The 24171-nt window shown below is 37.7% G+C and overlaps 1 protein-coding gene across 9 annotated transcripts in view; it reads left to right on the plus strand.

The window, feature by feature from the left end:
- TNRC6B (trinucleotide repeat containing adaptor 6B) overlaps positions 1–24171 on the plus strand; it is a 122994-nt gene that overhangs the window by 65515 nt on the left and 33308 nt on the right. For 8 of the 9 annotated variants that reach the window (XM_048301479.1, XM_048301473.1, XM_048301474.1 and 5 more), the window contains 3 exons: positions 15583–15670; positions 19451–19472; positions 20942–21286. In XM_048301479.1, coding sequence (XP_048157436.1) covers positions 15583–15670; positions 19451–19472; positions 20942–21286 — 455 coding nt within the window. Of the gene's footprint in view, positions 1–9679; positions 9792–15582; positions 15671–19450; positions 19473–20941; positions 21287–24171 lie in introns of those variants that run through there. The other variant, XM_048301478.1, reaches the window with a different exon arrangement.

A 24171-nucleotide genomic window follows, 5' to 3' on the forward strand; every position in this document is an offset into this window, starting at 1 on the left:
CAAGTTGGAAGAGGCTTTGAATTCTTTGGCTGCTTAAGTAGCTTCAGAAGGAAGGATTTTTATTTTCTTATAGTTCAAAACAAGTCGTCTTGCACTTTCGGTGGTGTTTTCATTTTTCCCGTTTCCTGCACACAGTTTCTTTACAATTCTCTAGTTTTCATTCTGTGTGCCAATGAATAATTTCAGATTACATCTTAATTAGGCATGAGTCATGACATGAAGTATTGAGTTGTGATGTTTTGAATAATTTATTGATCTCATTTCTGAATGAAAAATGACTAATGAAAAGGATGGGCCAGCTGGTTGCAGCAAGAAGGGTGAGAAGCAGCATCTGGGGATGAAACGCTTCCACATCAGGCTCTGCAAAGAATCTCGGTGCTTGCCACCTAACCTAAGAGTCAAACACAGTCATTTTTCAGTGCCCCCGAGGTCTTTAGACTTTAGAAGTAGATACCAAGTCTAGCATATCTCTTTATTCTGGTGAGTTAGCTCAAAATAAAGTTCAGTTTTCTTTAGTGAGAAGTGTATAAAATTTCTTATTAAGACCCACACCTTTCATTTATTCACTTACATTTTAGGAGTAAGTCTCATGCTTTGGCCTTCAGAAAGTCTGTAGCAATGCAGCAAGGAGAAGACTTAAATTCCCTTGTGATTTACCTAGTTTCTTGAGCAGGGTCTGCAGTCTGCCATCCTCATTTGAGGGTCTAATGAGGTCTGATCCCTGCCTGTCTGCCTTTTAACAGTAGGTGCAAGGCCCAGAACAAGACAGCGTGGTCTGTTAGCAAAATGGCTCACTTTGGTGTCACATGTACATTTTACAAATATCGCTCCATCGTATGAATGGTGCAGTGCATCTGATTCTAAAAGCCATTTGAAGGACATGGTTTATGTGATTTAATTTATCAAGATAACTTTTATCAGTGTTTAAATTGTCATACAGATGTGGGGAAGGAGGAAGTTTATATCAGTTTTCGTATTGTAAAGAAACCTTGATGCACATACCAGAGTTGATGTGTGTCAGAACAGTATTTTAATTACACGCCTAGAGTAGTAAATGTATTTAAGCTCTTTTTTTTGCTGTGGAACACCTGGCTTACAGTTTAGCATTGCTGTTTCACCAGATTTTAGTTTATCGTCTGTAATTACCTACAGACAACAAATACTGAATAGTAGCTTTATAAAATAGAGTGATTTTTTGATACAGTAAATACTATATCTCTTCACTACTGGCACGGGGAATCCTGACGTTATGTAACCTACAGTGGAATCTGGATGATCTTAGTACAATCATGGTCTGTAACAGTATAGTTGTAACTCCTTTCTTTGTATACATGCAGCCCTCCATGGCTTACGGAGTGGCTCAATGAAGTGTGAGAATATGCTACAATACAATTAGACATTTTGCACAGGATATCCATTACTAGATAAAAGCTAGGGATCAGCAGCTTTGTGAAGGTAATGAAACTCTGTTGAGCCCAGCTAAGATCACATATCTGTGCTTTTCCAGACGTGGAGAGTTACGTGTGTAATGTTGCATCTGTAGTAGGTCTGTGTGTCTGGAGGCCACATGTTAAGTAAAGCTTCCATAGCTGCAGACTGAGAGGTTGCTCCCTCCTTGTTTCCAGATATGTTTGGATACATCTCAGCAGTATGTGATCTTGAACTTGGTCCTACTTCTAAGTGGCAATGAGTTGATTAGACTCTTCAAGACTTTTTTATTGAAGGTTGGGTGATTAGTTTAACCAGGAAAACTCAGCAACTTTGGGCTGTTGATTTCTGGAGAATTAGTGGGGATAGAACACCTCTTACTAAAGCCTAGCTGTTAAATCTTGTCAGTCCTCTGTTGAAGGCATAATGCTCGAATGATAACATAAACTATGTTAAGTAGCTATTGTCCCATGTAAGAAGGAGGAAACATTGCTTCATGTGATGAAAGCTGTGTACCAAATATAGTACTGAACTGCTCTCTGGTTTTGTCCTGTAGGAGAACTTGAGATAAAATTATAATGGTGATACACACCTTTATTGCCCATTAAGTTTCTACTGCCAGATTATGTCCTTTTGGAGTGGTGAAAAAATCCGAAACACAATGTCCAGGTGTTCATTCAGTAGCCAGATGAAAAACATACTTTGTTAAGTAAGAAACAAAACAGAAACCTGTTTTTCATTCAGCCAACTGACTTTGTCAGCCTTCACTAAATCTTGTTATTTTGGTGCGAAGTAGAATTTGTCATTGAACTACTAAGAATATTTAAAAAAAAAAATAACCTGTGAAAAACCTGAACAGCTGCTGGGGTGAAATATGCATTACACAATTTTTCATTTAAGTTCTTTATTAACATTGCAACAACAGTCTCCTTTTCTAATACAGAGTTCACTGCAAAGTGAATTTTTAGTGCAACTTGTTTTGTCTTATACAGAAAATAGTAGTCTTTCTCCAAAACAAAAGTATTTCTTGCAGTCATTAATGTCAGATTTTCTTGGTTTTTTGAGGGAAAAATTACTAAATTCAGTTAAATTTTCATTAAAGTGAGTTTTTACAGGAGTTCAGAGCTGGTCATCTTGGGGTTTTTTCAGTGGGTTAACAACCATTTTAAGAAATACAAAAATTAATCTCACTCCTGTCGTTCAAGTCTGCAAATGTGGCAGTACATAGAAGCATTGAGTATGTTTTAGTGTGGTCAGCTTTCACAGTAAAACTATCAGTTTTACAAATTGGTTTCTTGTGGTAGCTACAGTAATTGGAAAGAGAAAACAATTGTAAGAGTCATGCTTGTAGCAGGTCAGATGTGGACACATTTTCTCAAGTTCTAGGATCACTGAGTACTCAATTAAGTGATGAGTCCGTTATAGTTTGTGGAAACATTACTTTTGGACTTGTGGTTATTTCTTTAGAGAATGGATATTGAGTTCTTTAAAAAAATGGTAGTTTGCTTCCTTAGTTACTGGACTACATGGTTGAATGTTAAGAAGTAGCTTACTTGCACTTGTGAGGGCTGAATTCATATTTGAATTGTGTCTCAGCTCAATATTACTTGTTAATCTTGTAAAAGTACCAAAGAATATCACACTCTTACTTGTCTTCGCTTAGGAAAGTTGCCCAACAAGAAAAACAGAATTTTTAAAAATCTCATGAGAACTGTTTTCTGTGCTTGGAGGAAGACAGAGTTAGTGTCTTTATGAGAATGCTGCCTGAAATTTAGTGTGGTCTTTGCAGGATTGCACGTGACCAGGTTTTACAGTAATGTATTGGTGATCAAGGGCTCTTCACATCACATTTGGAGTATTAATCGTGTCCTTGTTTCTAATGGAGTACTCCTTAATGGCAAGAGCCATTTCTCTACATACTGCTGACTTGTCCTATGGCTTTGAACATAGTTATTTATTCTTTGCTTGGGCTTACTCATGTGCAGAATTAAGTTTTACATACTTCTTTGTGTTGTTGCAATGCTTAATTAATATTTATAAAGGCCTTTGACATCCTGTGATGAAAGGAGCTCTGCAAGTGCTCAGTAGTGGTATTATTTTATTAGTGAAAATACAGGAGGAGTCAGGAGGATACCAGTTTTTAATTCAGAGTGAGCAATGGAGTCATTCTGTAACCTTGAGCAGGTCATGCAGTCTCTTGTTTTGTAACATATCCTGGGAAAGCTCTGTTGTGCAGCACGTGTTATTAAATGTCATACTTCCCTCCCCCAAGTCCATTCAAAGGGAAAAAAGGTAAAAACCCCAAACATACACAACTCCACTGAGCTGCTAAACACAGCAGATATTTCTTAATGAAATAGGTCATTAAGGGGGTGGGGGGCAGAGGCAGAAGGTGAGAAGGGAGTGGATGTAACAATTGCATTTCAGTCAACACGAGAACTTGAGCTTGTGTTATCTAGTCACAGACCAGACTGAATTTTGCCTGTTAAAGATCTCTCTCGTTTAGGTTCAGTATGCACTGTGCTTAACTGCAACTTCACTGTGAAGGGACTGCATATAATCTTTATTGCATTCCAAGAACTCACTAATCCATGGTACTCAGCTGGTAAACAAGTTCTTTCTTCAGACTGAGTATTGTCTGTATTTTAGCTTTGTGATTGTCCAGATTGATAATCAGCTCTTATAGCATCTTGTATTTGGCTATTGCATAATAATATAAATCTTAGTCGAGAGGTTTTTCCCTCAACTGGCAGAGGAAGGCTGTGATTACATACTGTCATTAAAATTACGAGATAGTGAGGAACTTTTGCAAAGGATACATCTGTTTAAGACAGAGACAGCTAGGCATTTGCCTAATTATATAAGGCACAATAACATTAAATAGTTATTTGCCATGCTTCACACATGCAAATACAGGGTTTAAGTTTTTTATTGCTTACACAGTGCTACATCTGCATTTTACTCGTTGCACCAAACATGAGTGTGGTTTAGAAACAAGGGGCTTCAAAACTTTTATTTGAAGTACTTCAGCAAGGTAGAAAACTTGCCCAGTGAAGTGTGAGGCATAGTTGCATGTAAGTGCCGATTTGTGCATGTGGAGTATGGTGGATTCAAATTGGAAGCACCTGGATCTTTGTCCTGCTTTATTGCAGTCTGGCTGTACAACTTGTTCCTGGGGGCTTTTTGCTTATCTTTAGTCCTTCTTCAGCTCTCAGCTCAGCTGGCATAAGGATGAAGAGCAGTAGTGTTTGTCCCTACTGAGAATAAACAATGGTTTGTAGTCTTCAAGAATAGCAATTATTAAAACTCCCATACTTTATATAACCCCATTTGTAAGCCTTAATTTATGGAGCATGCCTAGTAGTAATGGAATATCAAGAATTTACCTGCCCAGCTTCAGCTGAATATACTGAACATATATGTAGGTAGATTTGTTCCAAGATGCAGTAATTTGGCGAGATTTATACAGCATTTTCCAGACCTGCAAAATGTGCTGCTTGCTTCTGCCTTTAACTTAGACTTCCCGATATGGATCATGACAGTCCTGAAACTTTGTAACTGAATATTTGCAGCAAGTAACTGAATTAATTTTCTTACCTGTTAAAAATAAATATTGCCTCAGGTAATAAATGGAGTGGAAAATACAAACTTTAATAACTTTGCCAAGAAGATCTGAGCAAGCTGTACAGAGTTGTTTGAACTTCTAATACATTTAAAAAACAACCTTAACTTGCTGGTTCTTCTACCTTGACCTACAACCAATGAATAATAACTTTGTGTGGAAAGCCTTGTTCTTAACATCACACCGATAAAATTAACTACATTCTTCTTTAGTATTTTGATTTATATAATTAAAATAATGACTTACAGTTGGATAAATTTTATTTTCATTACTACAGTGCCCTGAAGCACTGTATGTGGAAAATTTTATAGTATTACACAGATCTGGAGGTATGTAATATTCCGGTCAGACTATTAACGTACATAAAGTGTTTTGGGTTTTATAGCGTATAAGTTTAGAGTGTAACTTTGGAAACTGAATAAAAGTAAACAATCAGATCCTTTCTAAAATGAAATGTAAATTATACCACCATGCAACTGTGAGGGTATCCTTATAATATCCCCAGACAAGTAGAATTCAAGCATTTCACCATTGAGTAGAAGCTGCCTGTAAGCAGCATGATTCTGTCTGGGCTTTGTCTGGGCTTGGTTTGGTGAGGGATTTTTCCCCAGTAATTTAACAGTCACTAAATAGAAGCTGCTTCACCGATTTTTTTTTTTTTTTTTTTTTTTTTTTTTTTTTGATCCCTTCTGAAGTGCCATATCATGAAAGTTAAGAAAACCTCCATTATTTTCAAGTGTATTAAAAAGTGCAGCAAGTAATGCTGTGTAGTGTTGTCTGATGTTTCCTTTATTTTCACCTTCCCCTAAAATTCTGTTCTGTATCTGTAGATAGTATGGATCTTTACCAGGATGGCTTTTAGGTCATGGGGTTTTTTTGACTGAGAAACACAAATATATATAAATGTCAGTCACTATCCACAAAATGTTAAAGTTTAGAATAAACAGAACTACTTCTGTTGTTAAAGATTCTGTATAATCCAGTTTTTTATTGTCTATACAGCCTCTGCTGGTGCCACAAATGATGCTCTGGCAGAAAATGTTTCATTTTATTAAACTGTATTATATTTTTTTGGTATTCTTTCTGAAATTTCACATTCTGACATTAAAACAAGTGTCATAATTATTGTGTGTACTGTGGCATAGTTACCCTAGCAAATAGATTAATTTCTTGTGACTTTTTTTAGTGTTGAAAAATAATTCTTTTCTTGGCATTTAAGATACAAGTTTGTAATCTAAGAAAGGTACAGAGCTCTTCTGTTAAAATCAAATTTACACTGCAGTCAGGAGTGAGCATTTCCTTTTTAACTGCAGTTAGATTAATAGTGAATATTTTTTTAATAGCACTTCTCATACATACCTACAAGAATGCACTATTAGGGTGGCAGTAATACTTGTGTCCCAGTTTGTAACCTGTTCAATGCCCCATTAAGGCATTGGCAGAGCTGCCAGTAGAGGTTTGAGCTTGACTTGTGGAATTGATCTGGGCTGCCAAGTGCGATGGTGTCCTGATACAGACCTGGAGTGGAGGGTAGCTCGTTTAGGGCTTTCTACTGCAGTCCTTCTGCAGAGGATGTATCTTTAATTAGTTTCCTGCTCGCTGGACCACTAAGTATAGAACTATGTTTTTATTCTACTCTAAGGTTATACATTTTTTGGAAGAAGTATTCCAGAGCTGCATTGCCAGGCAGTGGCACAGAGCTGATTGTGGTCAGCAATGCGAAGTGCACTGGCACTGGAGCCCTGTGCACTGGTGCCCTGTGCCAGTCAGTGCTGGGCTGATCATGTTCAAGATCAGTGTTAATGATGTGGTCTGTTGGGATGGAACGAGCCCTCAGCACCCTTGCAGGTGATACCAAACAAGGCTGAGTGGTTGATACCTCTGGAGATTAAGGTTGCTGTTCATGGGGAGACACAATAGGCTGGAGAAAAGGACCTGACAAACTTCTTGAAATTTAACAATTGTAAATATTAAGTACTACACCTGTGTCAAAATAACCCACTGCTATAGCACAGGTTAGCCATCCACTGACCAGAAGGTAGCTCTGCAGAAAAAACACCTGAAGGTCCTGAGAAAGAAAAAGTAGAATGTGAGTCAGCAGGGTGTCCTTGCTGCTAAGAAACCAGCCACGTGCTGTGCTGTATTAGCAAGGATATAGCCAGTGGGTCAGGAGAAGGGATTCCACACTTTAAAGTCCATCTTTAACATAGTATGTCCAGTTTTGGCTCTCATATAGGAAAGACACTGACATACTATATGGCCACTAAGATGATTAATGTTCTGGAGCAATCCTGCTCAAGGAGAGGCTGAAAAAACTAGATTTGTTCAGCCATAGAAATAGGAGGCATTAGGAGTAATGTTACTGCTGTCTTCACCTGCCTCATGAGAGGATATCGAGAGCCAGACTCTTTGTAGGGGTGGTGTACAGTGATAAAACAAGAGAGAGCAAACACAAGTCGCAGTAAAGAAATTCTGATTAGGTATCAGGAGGCAAATGCAATGTGTGGAGTAAAAAAGTGGAATAAGTTTGCCACAGCGATAGTAGTGTCTAACTTTGGAGATAATCAGAATGTGATTAGGTCCTGAGCAAGCTTTTTGATGATGTGTCTGGTTTGAGTGTGGGGTTGGATGAGACTCTGGTTGATTTCTTCAGAATTATTTGTGATTCTGATAATAACACCGGTAAGGGTATAATGTATCTAGTGCAGAAAGTGTAGTTTAGTTTCAGAAGATGAATTGGTTTTAAAAAAATCAAATGAACAAACAACATGAAAAAACCCCCAACATTAAAAAAAAAACCAAACTGTAAAGGACTGTTTAGCGAGAAAATTGTGTAACTTTTCTTCTGTTAGTTTTCAAACAAGAGGATTTTTTTTTTTTTTTTCCTCCTGCTGGGCAAACCATTTGAGATTATAAAACTGGTAGAATTTGTCTCTTTTAATACAAAGCAACACTGGTAAATACTTGTGCACACAGCACTTGCAGACTAATAATTAATCCTGTAACTAACAGCTGACACTTTTCCCAGACAGCCTGAGTTCATTTCAAACCCCATGTTGTATGACAAGGTAGGACTCTCGGGGTATTTCTGTATGCACAGTGAGGGAGGTGAGATCTTCTTTTTGGATGGTGAGGTGAAAAAAGTGTTTCACATGCAAAGAAAAGGTCAGCAGCAGCTCCCTTAGAGTGGTCATCTGTCCAGGGCTGTGATTTCTCACTCACACAATTGAAATGAAAGGACTTCACTTAATGGAAGACAGAAGTATTTTGCCAGGTTGTCTATCATCTTATGTGCTGACATTATGGTGTTAGTGAAAATTGGGGTTTGAGAGAGTTCATATTGCCAGAATAGATCATTTGTAGTGGAACAGAGATCTTGAGGATTGCCAGCTCTCTCCTCCCTGTGAAATGACTGACTTGTGTCCCTGGAGCAGGGACAGGTTCTTTCTTGATTTTGTTCTGGTAGCTGTTATCCTTTACTCTGGTCCATGTTGTTTCTTATGCATTCGTTACTCTGCATGGGTTTTGTGGCTTTCAGAACGACACAGGTATTTTTCTTGGCAAACAATTACAGATAATGCAGCTTTCTACATGCGTGAGTAGTTTTTAGAGGAAAGTAAGGCTTTTTGATAATCACATAAACCCTTAAAGTCCTGTATAGAACTGTGTCTTGCTGAAGGGATGTTCTGATATGATACATTACAGGACATCTTAATTACAGGCAAATTTCTAACCTCATCTTTTGCCGCTCTTGTGCTATTCTTACCACATTTCACAGTTGTTTGGTGTGCACACTCATGCGCACCAAAGACACTTTACCTGTGTCTTTGGTGTGCATGAGTGTGCATGCTATGAAATAATAATTACAGATCTGCAAGAGCTCCAAAGTGTTTGAAGACGGAAGTAGGGGAGAAAACTTGCTCCGTTCTTACATTCTAGAACTTTGGCTATAGCTCTCCATTTTTTTTAAAGCTTTTCTTTTTTATCACTTGGCTAACATTTAGGAACTTTGGATTGTATCTGGAAGTCAGTCTTTTAATATATAGGTAGATATAAATTGTACAGCTGGAAAGAGTAATTCTGCTTAAAGGAGTGCAAGCAAGAAATACAGAATATTTAAAAAAAGAATTTTGGTCTTTTTAACATATTTCAAGGTTTTCTTATTAACAGGCAGCTCTTAAAACTGAAATTGACCCACTCCCTCTTCAGATGATACTCTTGCCCCTTCAGTTGCTGAAGAGTTGAGAAAAAACTTCCTTTTTTATGAGCATTTGTTGTTGTACTGTAGGGCTTATACCATCCAGTTCTTTTAAGTAAAGAGCCCTTTATGCTCAGTTGTTGTCTCTCTATTCTGTAAATCATTGTGCATAGGTGTATGTATATATAGAACACACCACAAAGAATTAATTTTACTCTGTTAACAAGTGTAATAACAGTTTATAAGAGTATTCCTTTAGAAAAGTGTTCTTTCAGCAAAGTCAGTTTACTGATGTTTTAAAGTTGGTTATTTTCTACAGCAGCGTCAAGTTACTGATGTTGTGCTGTGATAAAGGCGTATCGGTTGTGCCAGATACGCTATATAAAGTGCACAACTTTCTTGCTGTGACACTGTTTTGGTTTTCAGCCAAAGAGAGGAAAAAGCAGCTTACTCTAAGTCCTTGAAAAGGAATAATCTTTTGAAAATGCTGCTTTAGAGCACTTCTAAAAACACACTTTCTAAAGTCTTTCTATTTAATACGTGGTGAGTATGTATTGTGTGTGTATAAAATCCACAGCTTTCTCTGGGAGAGAGAGATGTCTTACATATGGTGTACGTACTATTTACACATGTAGAAAACATGAAAGTCTTAATTTCATACTGTACCGAAGGGCTGAGTTCTGCTATCTTTATTTCACATTCAGAAAGTGTGGGACAATCATCCTTCTAATAAATGGTCAATTTTGAGCTCAGTTTATCCCTTACATCAGTATTGCAGTTTTTCAGTGATGCTGTGAACTTCAGTCTCATTTCAAGCAAACAAATAATTTTTTTTTTCCTCATTGAAGTTTTTATATCCTGGATCTTCAGGGATGCTATTCTGAAGGATCAATTGTTTTTCCTTATAAACATCAGAAGTCATTTGGCCTAAAGTAATTTCATATTCCATTTTTGTCAGTTCAGCCTAAAGACTGACTTTTGAAATGTCTATATCTCATGTAACTAGGTTTTGTATGGCTTATGGCTGTATAGTCTATGCATGCAAGCATTGCTTAATAAGAAGGAAGGCTGTGATGTTGAGTATTTTAACTTTTTTTAAATAAAATTAATTAATCCCCTTTTGACTCTTTTGATCAGCAAGATCATAACTCTTTATTTACATGGCTTAGTCTAGTGGAAGTAATGTTACCTTTAGGAATGTAGGGTCTGTCAGCCCTGGGATTTATTCCATGCTGTGTTGCATCTTGCTTCTGTTTGATGTTCTCTTTAAATGTGCTGGAGCACACTTGCATGTTTGGACATGCCACACTCTTCTCATGCTGCTGAAATAATGGAGCATGTCTGTTAAGTGGGGTATGTTAAATGAAAGTGAAGTAAAATTGTAAGGATTTCTATGCTCCAGTTGTGGTGCATTTGATTTTCCTTCATTTTTAGTCTCCGACATCCTGCTTCCTGATGTGATTTAAAAGCTTTCATCCACCTTGAGCATTTTGAGCTGTAGACTGCCAGTGTTTGTTGCTGCAGCAAGAAGGGCTTGCACCTCAAAGAACTCATTTGGGAGTTTGTAGTGTGCCTTTTCTTCATTGCTCATGACCCTTAGTTCTAATCAGCTTATGCATTTCAATGCATTACTGTGAGTTGAATTTACTTCCCATACACTCAGCTGAGTTCCAGAGATGGTCCAAGCAAGTGAAGGTCAAGGACAGAGCTTGATGAAGAGAAATAAAGTGGAAGAAAATGAAAACCACTTGCCAGTGGCAGCAAGATGTTTATGAAACAGCACTGTTGACGACATTTTACTTTCCTGTAAGAGATTTTGTCCCTGTATTGATTGAGAGGAGCTTCTGTCTTGGAAGTTGCACCTGCACTTGAGCTTGTTATAAAGGTGTTTTGCAACGCATCTGAGACAGCAATGTGTGATGCCTAATTCTGCTGGTATCCAGGCTGTATAATTTATCAAAATACTGAGAAAACTTTCAGAAATGTTGAGAAGCTAGATGCCTGTAGTTAGAGTTCACTGGAAATTCTTTTTGCTTCAAACCTTGACCAATGTTGGATACCTTATTGTAGATTAAATTTCTGGTTTAATCAAGTTTTGAGTCTTTCCATCTGTTTCCAAAAGACTTGAAATATGTTGTTAATAGTTTTGCTTCTAAGCGACAGTGATCTGTGCATGCAAATCATTCTCTGTATACGGTAAAGGCCTTTAGCTCTGGCTAGTTGTGGCTGAGGGCTTGAAGGAAGATTTAGCAGTTGTTCAAGTGACCTGGTAGTTACATAGATGTAAAAATGCTTCTGGTCCTGCAAGTGTGGTTTCAGAATCCCATGTGTTCTGAAAGAAGATGAACAAGTTGGCTCACAGTTTGGAAGCAGGTTTGTAAATCATCCTGTGCTTATCACAACACAGAGAACAGCGTGCACCTGTGGAGGTTAACTGTCTCTGCTGTGTCACAGTGTAGCTAACTCAAGTTGACTGTACTGAAATGAGGTAAAGTGTAAGGTCAGGAGGAGGGAAGAGGACTCACTGGTATCTGGTGCACATCTTCACCTGTGAGGAACTGTTGTCCTATGGTCTTGCAGAAGAAACTGGGAGTTGTGTGCACTAAAGTGCCACTCCAGGAATTTTTATTTCTTATATTTCACTTATATTTTTTTGGTGCTATTTTAGTTTGAGGGTGACCTTACAGGATTATGGGGCTTGTGTAGACTAATACTCTGTGACACTTTATCTCTGCCTATCAAAGTGTGTTGGCAACAGATAGTGTGCAGTGTGTAGCACGTCATCTCGTTTCACAGTTCAGTTCATGACAGCAAGAGCTTCAAAGACAACTTCTGTCCTCTTCCTGTGCCTTAAGCCCATAATGTTGTCAGAGCAACTCTTTAAAATAGAATTTTTTGGAAAAATTAGTATTAAAATTTTGCAGGAAATTATCAATTTCCAAAACAGGTAAATTGTTTTGAGGCAGAATACATTTCTTGAATGTCTATTTTTTCTTTTTTTTTCCTGAAATGGATATTTTAATAACATGAATTTCACAACTGTTTTCTGTTACGTCTCTAGTTAGCTAGTGTAAAAAACTTCTGTTCTATAAAATGATTGGTTTTGACTTAGCCAGAAGAGGTTGTTTTAAGAACTTAGATACGGGGTAATGCATCATAGCTACTGGGTTTATTTGGGTTTGGGTTTTTTTCGAATGAAAATAACATCTTGGATTACAATTTACAGTTTCTCATCATTTGTAAGCTGTTAATATGCCTTGCTTTAAATACTTGGAATTAAAATCTGTGGTATGCTTTTGAAATACTTCTTAATAATATCGATTCTAAGATTTTGTGGGAGATGTTAAAGTGCATTTAGGTCATATTTTTAGATCAACACGTGCTTTCTTGAAAAAAACTAGATTAAAAACCTGGCTGCTGATAGCAATTTAGCAGACTTCCTCTTCAGGGTTGTGGTGTGTCCGTGTTCCCATTATAGTGTGCTCATAACAAAACCCGGAACCACACCCCATTGTATTACTCTAAATTCACTCTGCTTGAAGTTGATGGGTTTTCTCCCCCTGTTGATCTCCTCAGTCTGAACAGCTGTTTGCTGGAAAGCACATGATGGATCCCCGAGTTTTCATCAGGCCAGGAAGAACTATCTTTTGGCTAATGAGAAGTTAATAGGCAGCATTATCTCTGGAATGAATTGAGGAGGTGATTGAAAGCTTTGTTGATGTTAAATTTTTCAGAACATTTAACACTGCAAGTTAAACTTGTGTTCAACAAGCATCTTGTATCCCACTGAAAAGGAATATCATTGCTCATAAAACAAACATTAGTGAAATGCATCAGAGTGGAATTGGGAAGACAGCACATCTGATACCCGAAATAACAATAAGATATTTACCCTTTTAATTCAGTGAACTTTCACCATGGCTGTACATTGTTAGCGGGTCTGTAGCATCTAGTCTTGCTCTGTCATTTGGAAAGTGTAACTTCATACTTCTGACATGTTTGTGAGGTTTCACTCAGCTTTTTGTCGGGAGCTCTGTGGTGTCATACATGTGATGTAGCCCAAGTGTTCAGATAGGTCCCTTCCACCTTAGTAGAGCTTACATGAATTGAAGCCTAAATAAAGTAAACTAAGTACTGGTTGCTGGTGTATTGTGGTTGTTGAGGATGCACCCAATGGAATATTAAATGTGCATCTCCACTGAAAGAGCAGAAGGGGAGGTTGTCATGCAAAACAAAGGGCTTCTTTGCAGCCTTAGTCCACATAGATCAAAAAACAGGGCAGCAGCAATAGCAATCTCCATGTCCTAAATTTACCACAAAGGCAGACCATAACTAGGTGATTACTTTCAGGCTATGAATCTTTTGTCCTTGGATCCTTTTAGTGCTGCATGTCACTGTAAGCCATAGCTTCAGCTGTGATTGTGTATGTGGGTCTTTTCTCTTTCTTTTCTATTCCCTTCTCTTCTGCTCACAAAAGTAAGGAAAGTGCTTTTAAATAGAAGGCTGCATGTGTGCCAAGCAGTTACTGGAAGTCATTTTGTATTTTGATCCTACCATTTTTCAGCAGCTCTTTTGAGACAGATCTTTTTAAACTTTTAAACTTCTTCTTAGACATTTGCCTGCTGCAAGAAAGGTTTTTGGAAATAGTGTACTTGTAACTTGCACTGCAGCCCAAAAGGTGTACGTAGCTTGACAGTACAAAAGTACTAAACATAATTTGAAGTCATAGCAACTTTGGATGTGAGGGCGTCACAGGAGAGCTTTTTCATATTGCTTGCAGTAGAAAATGAAAAATTTTCTCAGTTCTATGGCAGACAATGCAAAGTATACAAAGCTCCCCAGTGCTTCGCTGAAAGATTGGGTAGTAACTGCATTTGGTGGTAACCTCAGGATGTTGTTACTAAGGTCTCATCTTGCCATTATCAATTTTGTCCATGTATGAAGAAAGAGAGCCCAACTTCAGGAAACCAGGAAGACATTTATTACTCTCTCTAGAACCTTTGTCATTTAGAGAGTTCTTGGAAGTCCTCCATCAGGAAGCTATTAGTATATAGCATCTCAAAATATTTTTGTAGGAATCAGTTGTGTAAATGTCTCTTTGCCCACTGGCTTTGGCATCTTTAGTGAAAATGAAAACAAAGATATTACCTTTACCCTATAAATGCAATTCAAGAAAAAGTCTGTATGATGTGACTGCCAAGCCAACTCAACTCTGAAGTTTTCTAAACTGTGGTCAAAAAAGACCTTTGATTTAGGCATAAATATAAGAAATAGTTCAGTACTATTATAAACTCCAGGTTTGTTTGTAATGTTGTTCCAGTTTTTATAAAATTTTCTTCTGAAAGATTGTGGATTATACTTGTTATTTGGTTCCCATTCGTAGAGTCTCTGATCCTATTCCTCATCTATCAGATCACCTTTTTACATTAATGATCTTTGTCTTAATCTTTCCCTATAAAAAGAAATTACTCCAAGTAAGCTGGAAACTTGGCCTTAAATTTCTTTATAAGGAGGTGAAGAGAACTGGTTAACAAAAATGTGATTCACCATAGAAACAGCTCAGCCAATAGTATACATGCAGTAAATTAACTATTCCATGGTACTTTCTTATTTGATACAGAACATAGCAACAAGATGATGGCTTGACAACAATAGCAGCTGCATATATTTTTTTTCCCTTTTTTGAAAGAATGTTCTTGTGGGAAAAAATAGATTCCTGGAAAGTAATTTGTATTACAAGTTTCATCACAAAAATTCTGTGGGTGGGTACAATAGCCTAGAAATTAAATTAGAGATTTGTATAATAAATGATAGGTTTGATTTGATATGACATTTCTAGTCTCTTACAAGTGACATAGCTACAGGCAATAGAATAATCTCTTCCCCTTGTGAAGATAAATGTTATATCAGACCAAACTATCTTATATTAAATTACAACTTCCCTTTTTTTTTTTTTTTTTTACCATATGAAAAGATTCATGAGACTCTTTGTTAAATAATAGCATGACCCAATTATAAGAATACTTTGGCCAAAATGTCTTGAAGATATTTTCTGCTATCAGGCATGTGATTAATTTATGTAGGGAACTGCCATAACAGACTTGATGCAAATAAAAGAATTTTCCTTTCGGCAGCATGTGGCATGATTATGGCCGTACTGAGCTAGAAGGTGCTTTTCTTATCACAATCCGTCTGAAACCCTCAGATGGAAATGAAGTATGGTAAGAGGAATCTGGTAGCTTGACTGCCTTTATTGCAGGCAAGAGGTTTATAGTATGTGTGGCTCTTACACAGCTTGATTTTGCTCAGACCATTGTTTTTCATGTTTTGGCAGAGAGAAGGAGCAAGAAAGGGAAGAACAGTTAATGGAAGACAAGAAAAGGAAGAAAGAGGATAAGAAAAAGAAGGACTCTGCTCAGAAGGTGCGTTTCAATATTCGAATTCTTTTATCCAGCTGAAACATAAGTAGTATTGGTGGCAATAAGATGTTAAATTGTTGGTATTTGAACTTAAAAATTTGTTTAGAGTAGTACTTCTTTAAAGACACTTTTTCATATCTTTTTTCTGGAACTGAAATGTTTAACTTGGACATTTCTTCTCCTTGTAAAGTAAAAGAAGCTTTTTGATACAAAGTATTTAAGTTACTTAATATGGCTTCTTTTGATCTCTCTCTACGCAACTGCTGCTCATTTGAGGTGTTTGTGGATGGAAATACTGATGGGCCTTTGCAGTTCTTGCAGTAAAGTTGAGTAAATATTTATTAGAGCAGGAAGATTTTTGTTGGGTTGGGTTTTTTTTTAATCCTTAAGGAAGTTTATATGAAATATTTACTCCTGAAGATTCAATTTATTTTTTTGCTAAGTATCACTTGCATTTTACATTTTCCATAGCTAAGGGCACTTTTCCTGAAGTGTATCAGGTCAAGTCTGAGTTGTGGAAATTTGATAAGTCACCAAAAATTGCTCAGAAAATGAGTATGAGACTTGATGTATTAGAAGGTCTGTATTTTGCAAAAACATCTGGTAGGTTGTTCTAGGAATTAACTTGAAACATGAACTTGAGTCTCTTATGGCGTTATTCGTGCTTTTTAGTGGTAAAATCCTTTCCAGGCTTCCCAGTATAAGATAGGTGCAACCACCCTGGAACAAGTCCAGCAAAATGCCTTTAGGATGAGTAAGGGACTGGAGGATCTGACAAATGAGGAGAGGCTGGGAGTGTTACGACTTCATCCTGGAGGAGAGAAGGCTTGGGGGATTTCATCAATGTATATAAATACTTAGTAGAAGGGAGTAAAAAGATGGAGACAGACTGTTCTCCACGGTGCCCAGTGGCAAAGCACAAGGCATTATGCACGTATTGAAAGTCTACTTAATCATAAAAAGGCTCCTTTTTTGTGCGTGTATGTGACTGGGCAACCGCTGGAACAGGTTTCCCAGAGGGGTTGTGGTACCTCTGTCTTTAGATGCTCAAAACTGAGGTGGATGTGGTCCTGTGCAATCTAGTTTTGATGATTTTGTTTCGAATTGAGGAGCCTCTTTGGGCCAGGTGGGGGACAGGGGTGGGAAATGTGGATTAGATGTCCAGAGGCTGTCCCTTCCAACCTCAATGATTAAGTGAAACTGAGAGCAGAAGGCTTTATTTTCTTTCAGTAGTCTGTCTTTCAGTTGCTTCAGTAACAACAGATCAGGTGGTGAAAGATCAGGTGTTTACTCTTAGATTCTGTGGGTTTCTGCTAAGAACAGACAGCACCAACTTCAGTTAAATTTTGGCTTATCCAGCATCTTTTTTAATCTGGCTTTTTCACCAATTTGAGTCTATCAGTTTAAATTGGGTGCAGATAAATGTGTGTGTCAGTTGTCTTCATCCAGTTGATACATCCCCAAATAATAGTGCAAAAGAGCAGTAGCTACAGGATAAGGTCTCTTCAGTGTCTTTTTGCCTTAGTGTTGGTGCTGTTTAATGTTCAAGTACAAAAAATGTATGTAGAAACCAGGAGGAGCAGACCCTTATGAATAAAGAGTAGAGACTTGAGGATTATGTGCTGATATTCAGTGATAAAAGGGAAAGTTGAAAGGGCTGTATGAATCATCTTGATAACAGTGCTGTGTTTACTGAGGAATTGGTGCTTTGAATACAAAAGAGATATGCCAGCTTTCATGTGTGGTCTCTCACCTACTAAGTTGTGCAGTACATATTCCGCCACACTCTCAGGAAGGGTAAAGACTAAGTGATTTAATCTCCTAGAGGCCAAACTTCACAGTAATAGTTGGAGATACATAAGAATAGCAAAGAGGGCAGCCGAATGGATAAAACTTAAGTGTGTGTGTTCATTCTTAGTGACTGTGGAGGCATTCACCAAATAAGTAGCTATGATTTCAGGATACTGTTTCAAACTAAGTTTGTTTAACATGAAACAATCGTTCTGTCTGGATCATCTAAAACTTAAAAATTAAAATTTTTTAAAAATCACTTTAAGAGAGGTTTTACAAGCAAGTTCACAGCGTAAATATATCTGTGGTTGGTGTCCAGGGGCTGTTTGGTAGCTTGTCAGTAGGCTGAGCTTCTTTCCACTTTCCCATTCACTGTAGCTGCTCCCACCCTGCTGATGCTCGTAGGTTACCCACAGAGATGACAGCTGTAAATCTGAGATACTGTCATGTTTTTTCAGCTTTTGAATTTTAGATGAAAACAATCACATAACCAGATCATTTTGACTAGGAGAAAGACATTATAGACAGAAGTTTTTTGGTTGTTTTTTTTTTTTTTTAGTCTAAACTAATGCACTTTATCATGTAGAATTCTTCAAAGATACGGTAAAATGGTTTTTTTCCAAGTAGACAACTTACTAATTTACGAAGCATGTCTACTGTTGACTGTAGTAATCTTATCAGCATTACCAGATCATATTAATGAATTTTTGTTTTCCCTTTTTCCTTTAGTAGTGAAGCATCAGGGTCAATTAAGTGTGTAACAGAATTTTTAACTCTTGCAGAAGAAGGTGTAATTTGATGCATAGAGGATTTTTCATAAGTGAGGTTGAAAATTGATGTCTGGCTTGGTACAGACACAGTTTTGGTACAGATGCATTTTTATTGTCTTTGGGACTTGGGGATAGTGTGTGTCTGTGAAGTTACAATGCTTAAGATTTTGTATTTCAGTGAATGTTCCACTTTGCATATTTCAGTTTTCATCTTTGCAAAGTAAATGATGCCATAGCAATTTAGTGCAGTTTGCCTTTTTATTCTTTACCATACAAAGGAGTTCTGGCTTGGTTAGTTTCAACAATAAACTGCTTTTTACTTGTGCTTTCATTATTCTATACTGTCTCTGTGTGCTTTCCAGAATTATGGACTAGTTCAGCAATTTCTTTTAAGAATAGGTGTCATAGAACCTGACACATGATGATCTTTAGGGTTTTTTCATTATTGTGTAGTGGAACTCATGATGGACAGGTTCAAAAAATGCTACAATACACACAATTCCAGAGAATATACCAGTGATGTGTTTGTCGCTACTGCAGCTTGAAATCTGCTATGCTGAAACAATGTAGCAAAACCTATGTTGAGTATATTGGCCAGTGTGAATGCTCATTTCAGTCACTGACTTGTTGAATTCCGTAGATTTCCTTTATAGGTGTTGCTGGTACTTTTTGTAAGTGTAGAAATGAATCCAGTAAGGTTTAGAATTACTTCTCCTTGGAAGAGGTGTTCTGGGAAAGGTGAAGTGGGAAGATGGCAGAGAGACAGACTGCTGTGGTTACTTCAGGCCCCAACAGTCAGCTGTAAGGATACTCTCACAGAAGGAAGGCTTTGTTACACTTTAGTTGCAATACTTCACCTCCAAAAGCTGAGAGAATTGTTGTGCTGTAGCGCGTGTCTATTTGTACTTTGGAAGCCGTGTTTGGGATGAGGAAGGACGGTTGAGTACTTAAAATCATCATGAGTGAAGTAATGATTGTTTCTGCCAGGGACTTTTGCATCAGAGTTATTACAGGATTTATAGTACTTTTGAAAATTTCGTGTGTGTGTGTGTGTATGGCTAGGAATAGTATTTAGACTTGTAGTTCATCAGTTGGTTGTTTTCATTCAACAATAAATTCTGTTCTTGTGCTAATATATTAAGGTTGTGATTTAGCACAACCTGTTCAATGTTTGTTTTGAGCTGCTTAAAACTCTATTTACATTCTTGCTCTTAATTTGCAGGTCACAGATCAAAAAACCAAAGGTAAGAATCTTTGATCCTAAGGAATACTTTTATTGACTTGAGCCAAGATTCAGATCTTGATCAGAACTGTTAGAAAAGGAGGGGGACTTCTGAGTCAAGATGAAATACCAAATATGAGTATTCAGGAGAAATGAAAGTTGAGGTGATTAAAATGGAGAACCTACAACTATTTGGCTGATGTGTTGTCAGCATCAAAATACTTGAAGAAAGAGTGAGGATTGTGGATAAGATAGGTAGCTGAAATACTCAGTTCTCTGTTTTACAGAGGTTTTAGACAAATAACCAAAGACTGAAACCACCCATATAAAGGGAAGGATAGACAGCAAAAGTACTGCTGGTAGTGAGGTACCAAAATGAATGAAGATTACTTGGGTTTGGAAACTTGAATTCAGGCACATAAAAGTCCAGTAGAGAAGGCAGAACTGATGAGTGAGCATCTTGAAAGTTGAACTTAATAACTTAGCTGAAGTAAAAATATATTTAATCTTGTTTTGTTCATCAGTTTTTGATAAATTTTGTGGGGAAACTGCCATTAGTGAAAGAAAAGGACTAAAATAGTAACTTGATTTTATGGCTAACAACACTTTTTTGGGGTTTGGGCAACGAAGCCTATATAGAGAAAACTGAAAACCCTTATAAAAATAAAACGTGGAGAATAGTGCATTCATGTTGCCAAAGAGAGACCCACTTGTCTTGATCTCACATTTGTAAAAGTTTTACTGATTATGCTTAGTTTGTCTAGAGGCTCTTAAGCAAATTTTGTGATGGTGTTAGCTCCTCAGGGATTTGTGGTTTTCTTCTCCAATACGTAATAGTCCTCAGGACCAGCTTGTCTTTGCTTATAGGGGCACCTGGTGACCAGCAGAGAAACCTTAAGTGAGCCAAATACAGTTGCTCTGTGTAGGACTGTCTTTTGGGTGAGAGTCAGCTATTACTGCCTTACTTAAGAGCAGCACAGAGAACTCAAATGTGTTAACTCTGAATCCAAGAGGAGGCAGGTTATTTCCCATCTTTTTGTTTGTTTAGGCAGTGGCTATGTAGCCTAGTAAACAGGTGAAAACTTGGGTTCTGATTTCAGATCTCCCATAAAGATGATGCATAACAGTCCAAAAACCAGTTGAAGATCAGGAAGGTGGAGCCAGTTATATTTGACTGCTCATATTTTAAAATGACTCATTGTCTAGGGTATATTCTTTGCCAGCTTTACATTTGCAAGAAATTTTGGGCTTAGAGCAAAATACTTGATGAAGGTAGAGTTTCATCCTGGACTGTAGAGTTCCACATGGAAGCAAAAGGTCTGCTGCTATGCTTATTCCTGCTTCTCTAAATTGTTCTTGGTTGTTGAGGAGGTGGAAGCTGTGCAGTATTTCAGAAATTAAATACTGAAAGCTAAGTGTCACAGTGAGTGCTTGTAACTAACACAGGTTTAACTGGAAAAACTTCTGATTTTCATTCTTCCTGTTTTGCAGTGCCCGAAGTGACGAAACCAAGTTTAAGCCAACCAGTGGCTGCCAGCCCAATTGGCAACTCTCCATCGCCACCAGTCAATGGTGGCAACAATGCCAAAAGGGTGGCAGTGCCGAACGGACAACCGCCAAGCGCCGCCCGCTACATGCCTCGGGAGGTGCCGCCGCGATTCCGTTGCCAGCAGGACCACAAAGTGTTACTGAAACGTGGGCAGCCCCCTCCGCCATCCTGTATGCTCCTTGGGGGTGGAGCAGGGCCTCCCTCCCCAGCAGCACCAGGAGCAAACCCAAACAACGCACAACCAGTGACAGGAGCACTGCTGCAGAGCGACAGTGGGACTGCAACAGGCGAGTGACGATAATAAATAATATTGAATGAACGTGTTGGTGCATGGCAGAAAAGGGATGGCTGAAATTGTGCATAAGCCTGTCATTATATAACAAAACTCCTCAGACTGCTTTTGGAGAGCTTCTTCTCTTTCAGTGTACATGCTTCTGTTGGCAGCAGTGGATATAATTTTTACTACTAGATGAAACAGGAGGTTTAATTTTTTTCAAGTATGTTTTGAGTGGTTTTAATTGGTTGCTGAACTGCTGCAGCAAGGTAAACACAAGGCATAAATAAAACAGCGTTTTATAGCTGTCACTGAGTAGTTCTTAATGGCTCTTCGGGTTTCTTTGACAAGCATTTCCTGTCTTGTCACATTTTTGTATCTGGTAAAACAGACATGTAGATGCCAGGTCTGCAAAGGGCAGGTGTCTGTCAAGTCTTGTCTGGATGAAACAGAAAGATGACCTATTGCTCCTTACTTTTTTTTTTTGGTAGTAATCTTGGGTTTTCTACTTAGATAAGCCTTTTTGTACAGGTGGCAACTGTTCTGTTTTCACTTTTCCATTTTTTTTGTGTTCCAGAGGATAAATTGATTTTAGGATTAATTGTTTTGTGAGCATGGGGAAGTTATAGCTGCTCCTGAATTTTTTAGACCCTTGGTGAATTGCAGTAGCTGTAATATTTCTTCTTAAATTATAATAGTGGAACAAACAAAATTCCACTCAAGATACCTGCCTTTTAAAGAAGAACTTAGGTGACCTGCAAAGTCAAGGACAACTTCAATTATAACAATAAGGGTGTTTAAAAAAGGAATATTAAATACTTGAAAGTCAAAAAGAAGAAAATAACAATACCAGCATGTCTGAGTTTTCTTTGAAAATCATGCCAGATCAATGAGATGGTGATTTTTTTACCATCATGGAAACGAAACTTTTTTCAGTGCTCTGTGGTTCGGAATTAAAAACAGACGTGACTTGTACAGAATCAAGTAAGCTAAATGGGATGGCTGCCCTTATGAATCTTCCTAGAACCCTTTTTAATAATGCCATTTGTTTTGTGGTTTCACTACTTGAATTCATTTGTAGGAAATACCTGTTTCACAGATTATTTATCTTGTCTTTGATAATTGCTGTTTAAGAGAGGAGAAGGTGAATGTCAAACTACAATGGCAAAATTTTAACTAATCAGTTTAAAAACAGGTTTCTTGGAGATAACTGCTTTTGATGAAACACCTGAAACAAAACATGCTCCAAAGTCTATCGTTCCTATATGAAATCCTAGCACTGGTATGCCTTCACAGTTAGTGTGGTAGATTAAGGAGAATTTGTGGCAGTGAAGCATTCTAAACATTTTCAAAACTTCTCATGAGCAACATCTTTTTGCTGCTGGGTGTACTATATGAGAACCATTTGGAAGTATTTTGATAATACTTGATACTTTGATAATACTCCTTAAGCTATATGTAATTATTTGACACATAATATTTGCTTTTCTGAGGCTGAAATTTGATGTTATGAATTCTCATATTTTTACACTTCATTTAATGGTGCTTTAACAACTAAGATGTTACTTGGCTGTATTAGCCAGTGGTTAGTTGCATTACCCTGAGGGAAGTCAGGAGTACCAAGAATATGGGTCCTTGAGACCTGCTTCACCTCATCCATTTTTCTGCACCATAACAAGTTAACTGGGCTGGGGAGCTGACTTGTATTAAAATTAAATCAGGTTGGTTTTTAAAGCTAATTTCAGTCCAGATGACTTTTCTTTTACCCATTCACCTAACAATATCAATGAGAGCACACGTGCTAGCATGTGAGAGTAGGTATGCCAAAGGAATGAGAATGAGCAGCTGGACAAAAGAGAGACCAGGGCTGACCTTAGGTGCTCCATCAAAGTGCTTATGGAAGTGCAGTATTATCTGCCTCGTACATCATTTTTCCCACCTCAGATCTGGCTGTTGACAAACTGAACTTCAGGTTGGGCCCAATTCAGTCCAATATATGCACTGATACTGTGGTTAATTCATGCCACATGAAAGAAAACAAAAGCAGGTTCCCAAAGGGGAAGATAAAGTAGCTTACCTACTTGTTCCCATTCTTATATTCACCAGATGGTCATAGGTGGCGTTGGTGAGGATTTAATATTAAAAGTTAACGTGTAATCCTTCTCCATGTGGACCTTTTTCTACCAGGATTGAAATCCTTCTGGCAAAACTAGTGCCCTGAAAGATGACACCAAGTATACTATTGTCTCATACCAATACAAGGGATTGAGATGATGGGTGTTCTATGTAGTTCTTCCAATACCAATGATAATTCAGGACATACAAGACAGTTTTGGACAATAAGGTTTAAATGTTATTGGTGAAAGTCTTTCAACAGTTATGGTTATTGCCACTGTCAAATATAGCAAGGGAAAGCTGGTTTCCTGAAATAATCCATTAAATTGTGTCTTAGCGTGCTATATGTCAGCAAGCACCCCAATCTTAAATACTTTCAGAATGTCTTCACAGAAATAAAATATTCTGTTAAAGTCACTGTTTTGAAGATCTTGTTAAGTTCATAGCTGCCTATGCATCATGCATTGGCTCAACCATTTCTAAGTTCAAAAGACAGCAACCTTGCAGTCTTTTGAGCTTGTCTTTGCCCTCCTTAAGCTCTTCCTGTGATCTGTCTAATTCAGAAAGTTTTTTAATTGGAAGGGAAAAATAAGGGTTACTCTGTGCTAAAAAGATAGATGGATAAAAATATCAGTGGAGTCATAGTTCCTTGCTATTGTTCAGTTTGCTTTTGAGGTTAAAGCAACAGAAGGAACAGAATGTACTTAGGAACTGCTTGATCTTTTGGATCTTGGTAGGTGGGGTTTAGTTGATGAAGACAAACTACTGTTCATCAATATTCAA

The sequence above is a fragment of the Corvus hawaiiensis genome, chromosome 4 (assembly GCF_020740725.1).
Source record: "Corvus hawaiiensis isolate bCorHaw1 chromosome 4, bCorHaw1.pri.cur, whole genome shotgun sequence".
Lineage (NCBI taxonomy): Eukaryota > Metazoa > Chordata > Aves > Passeriformes > Corvidae > Corvus > Corvus hawaiiensis.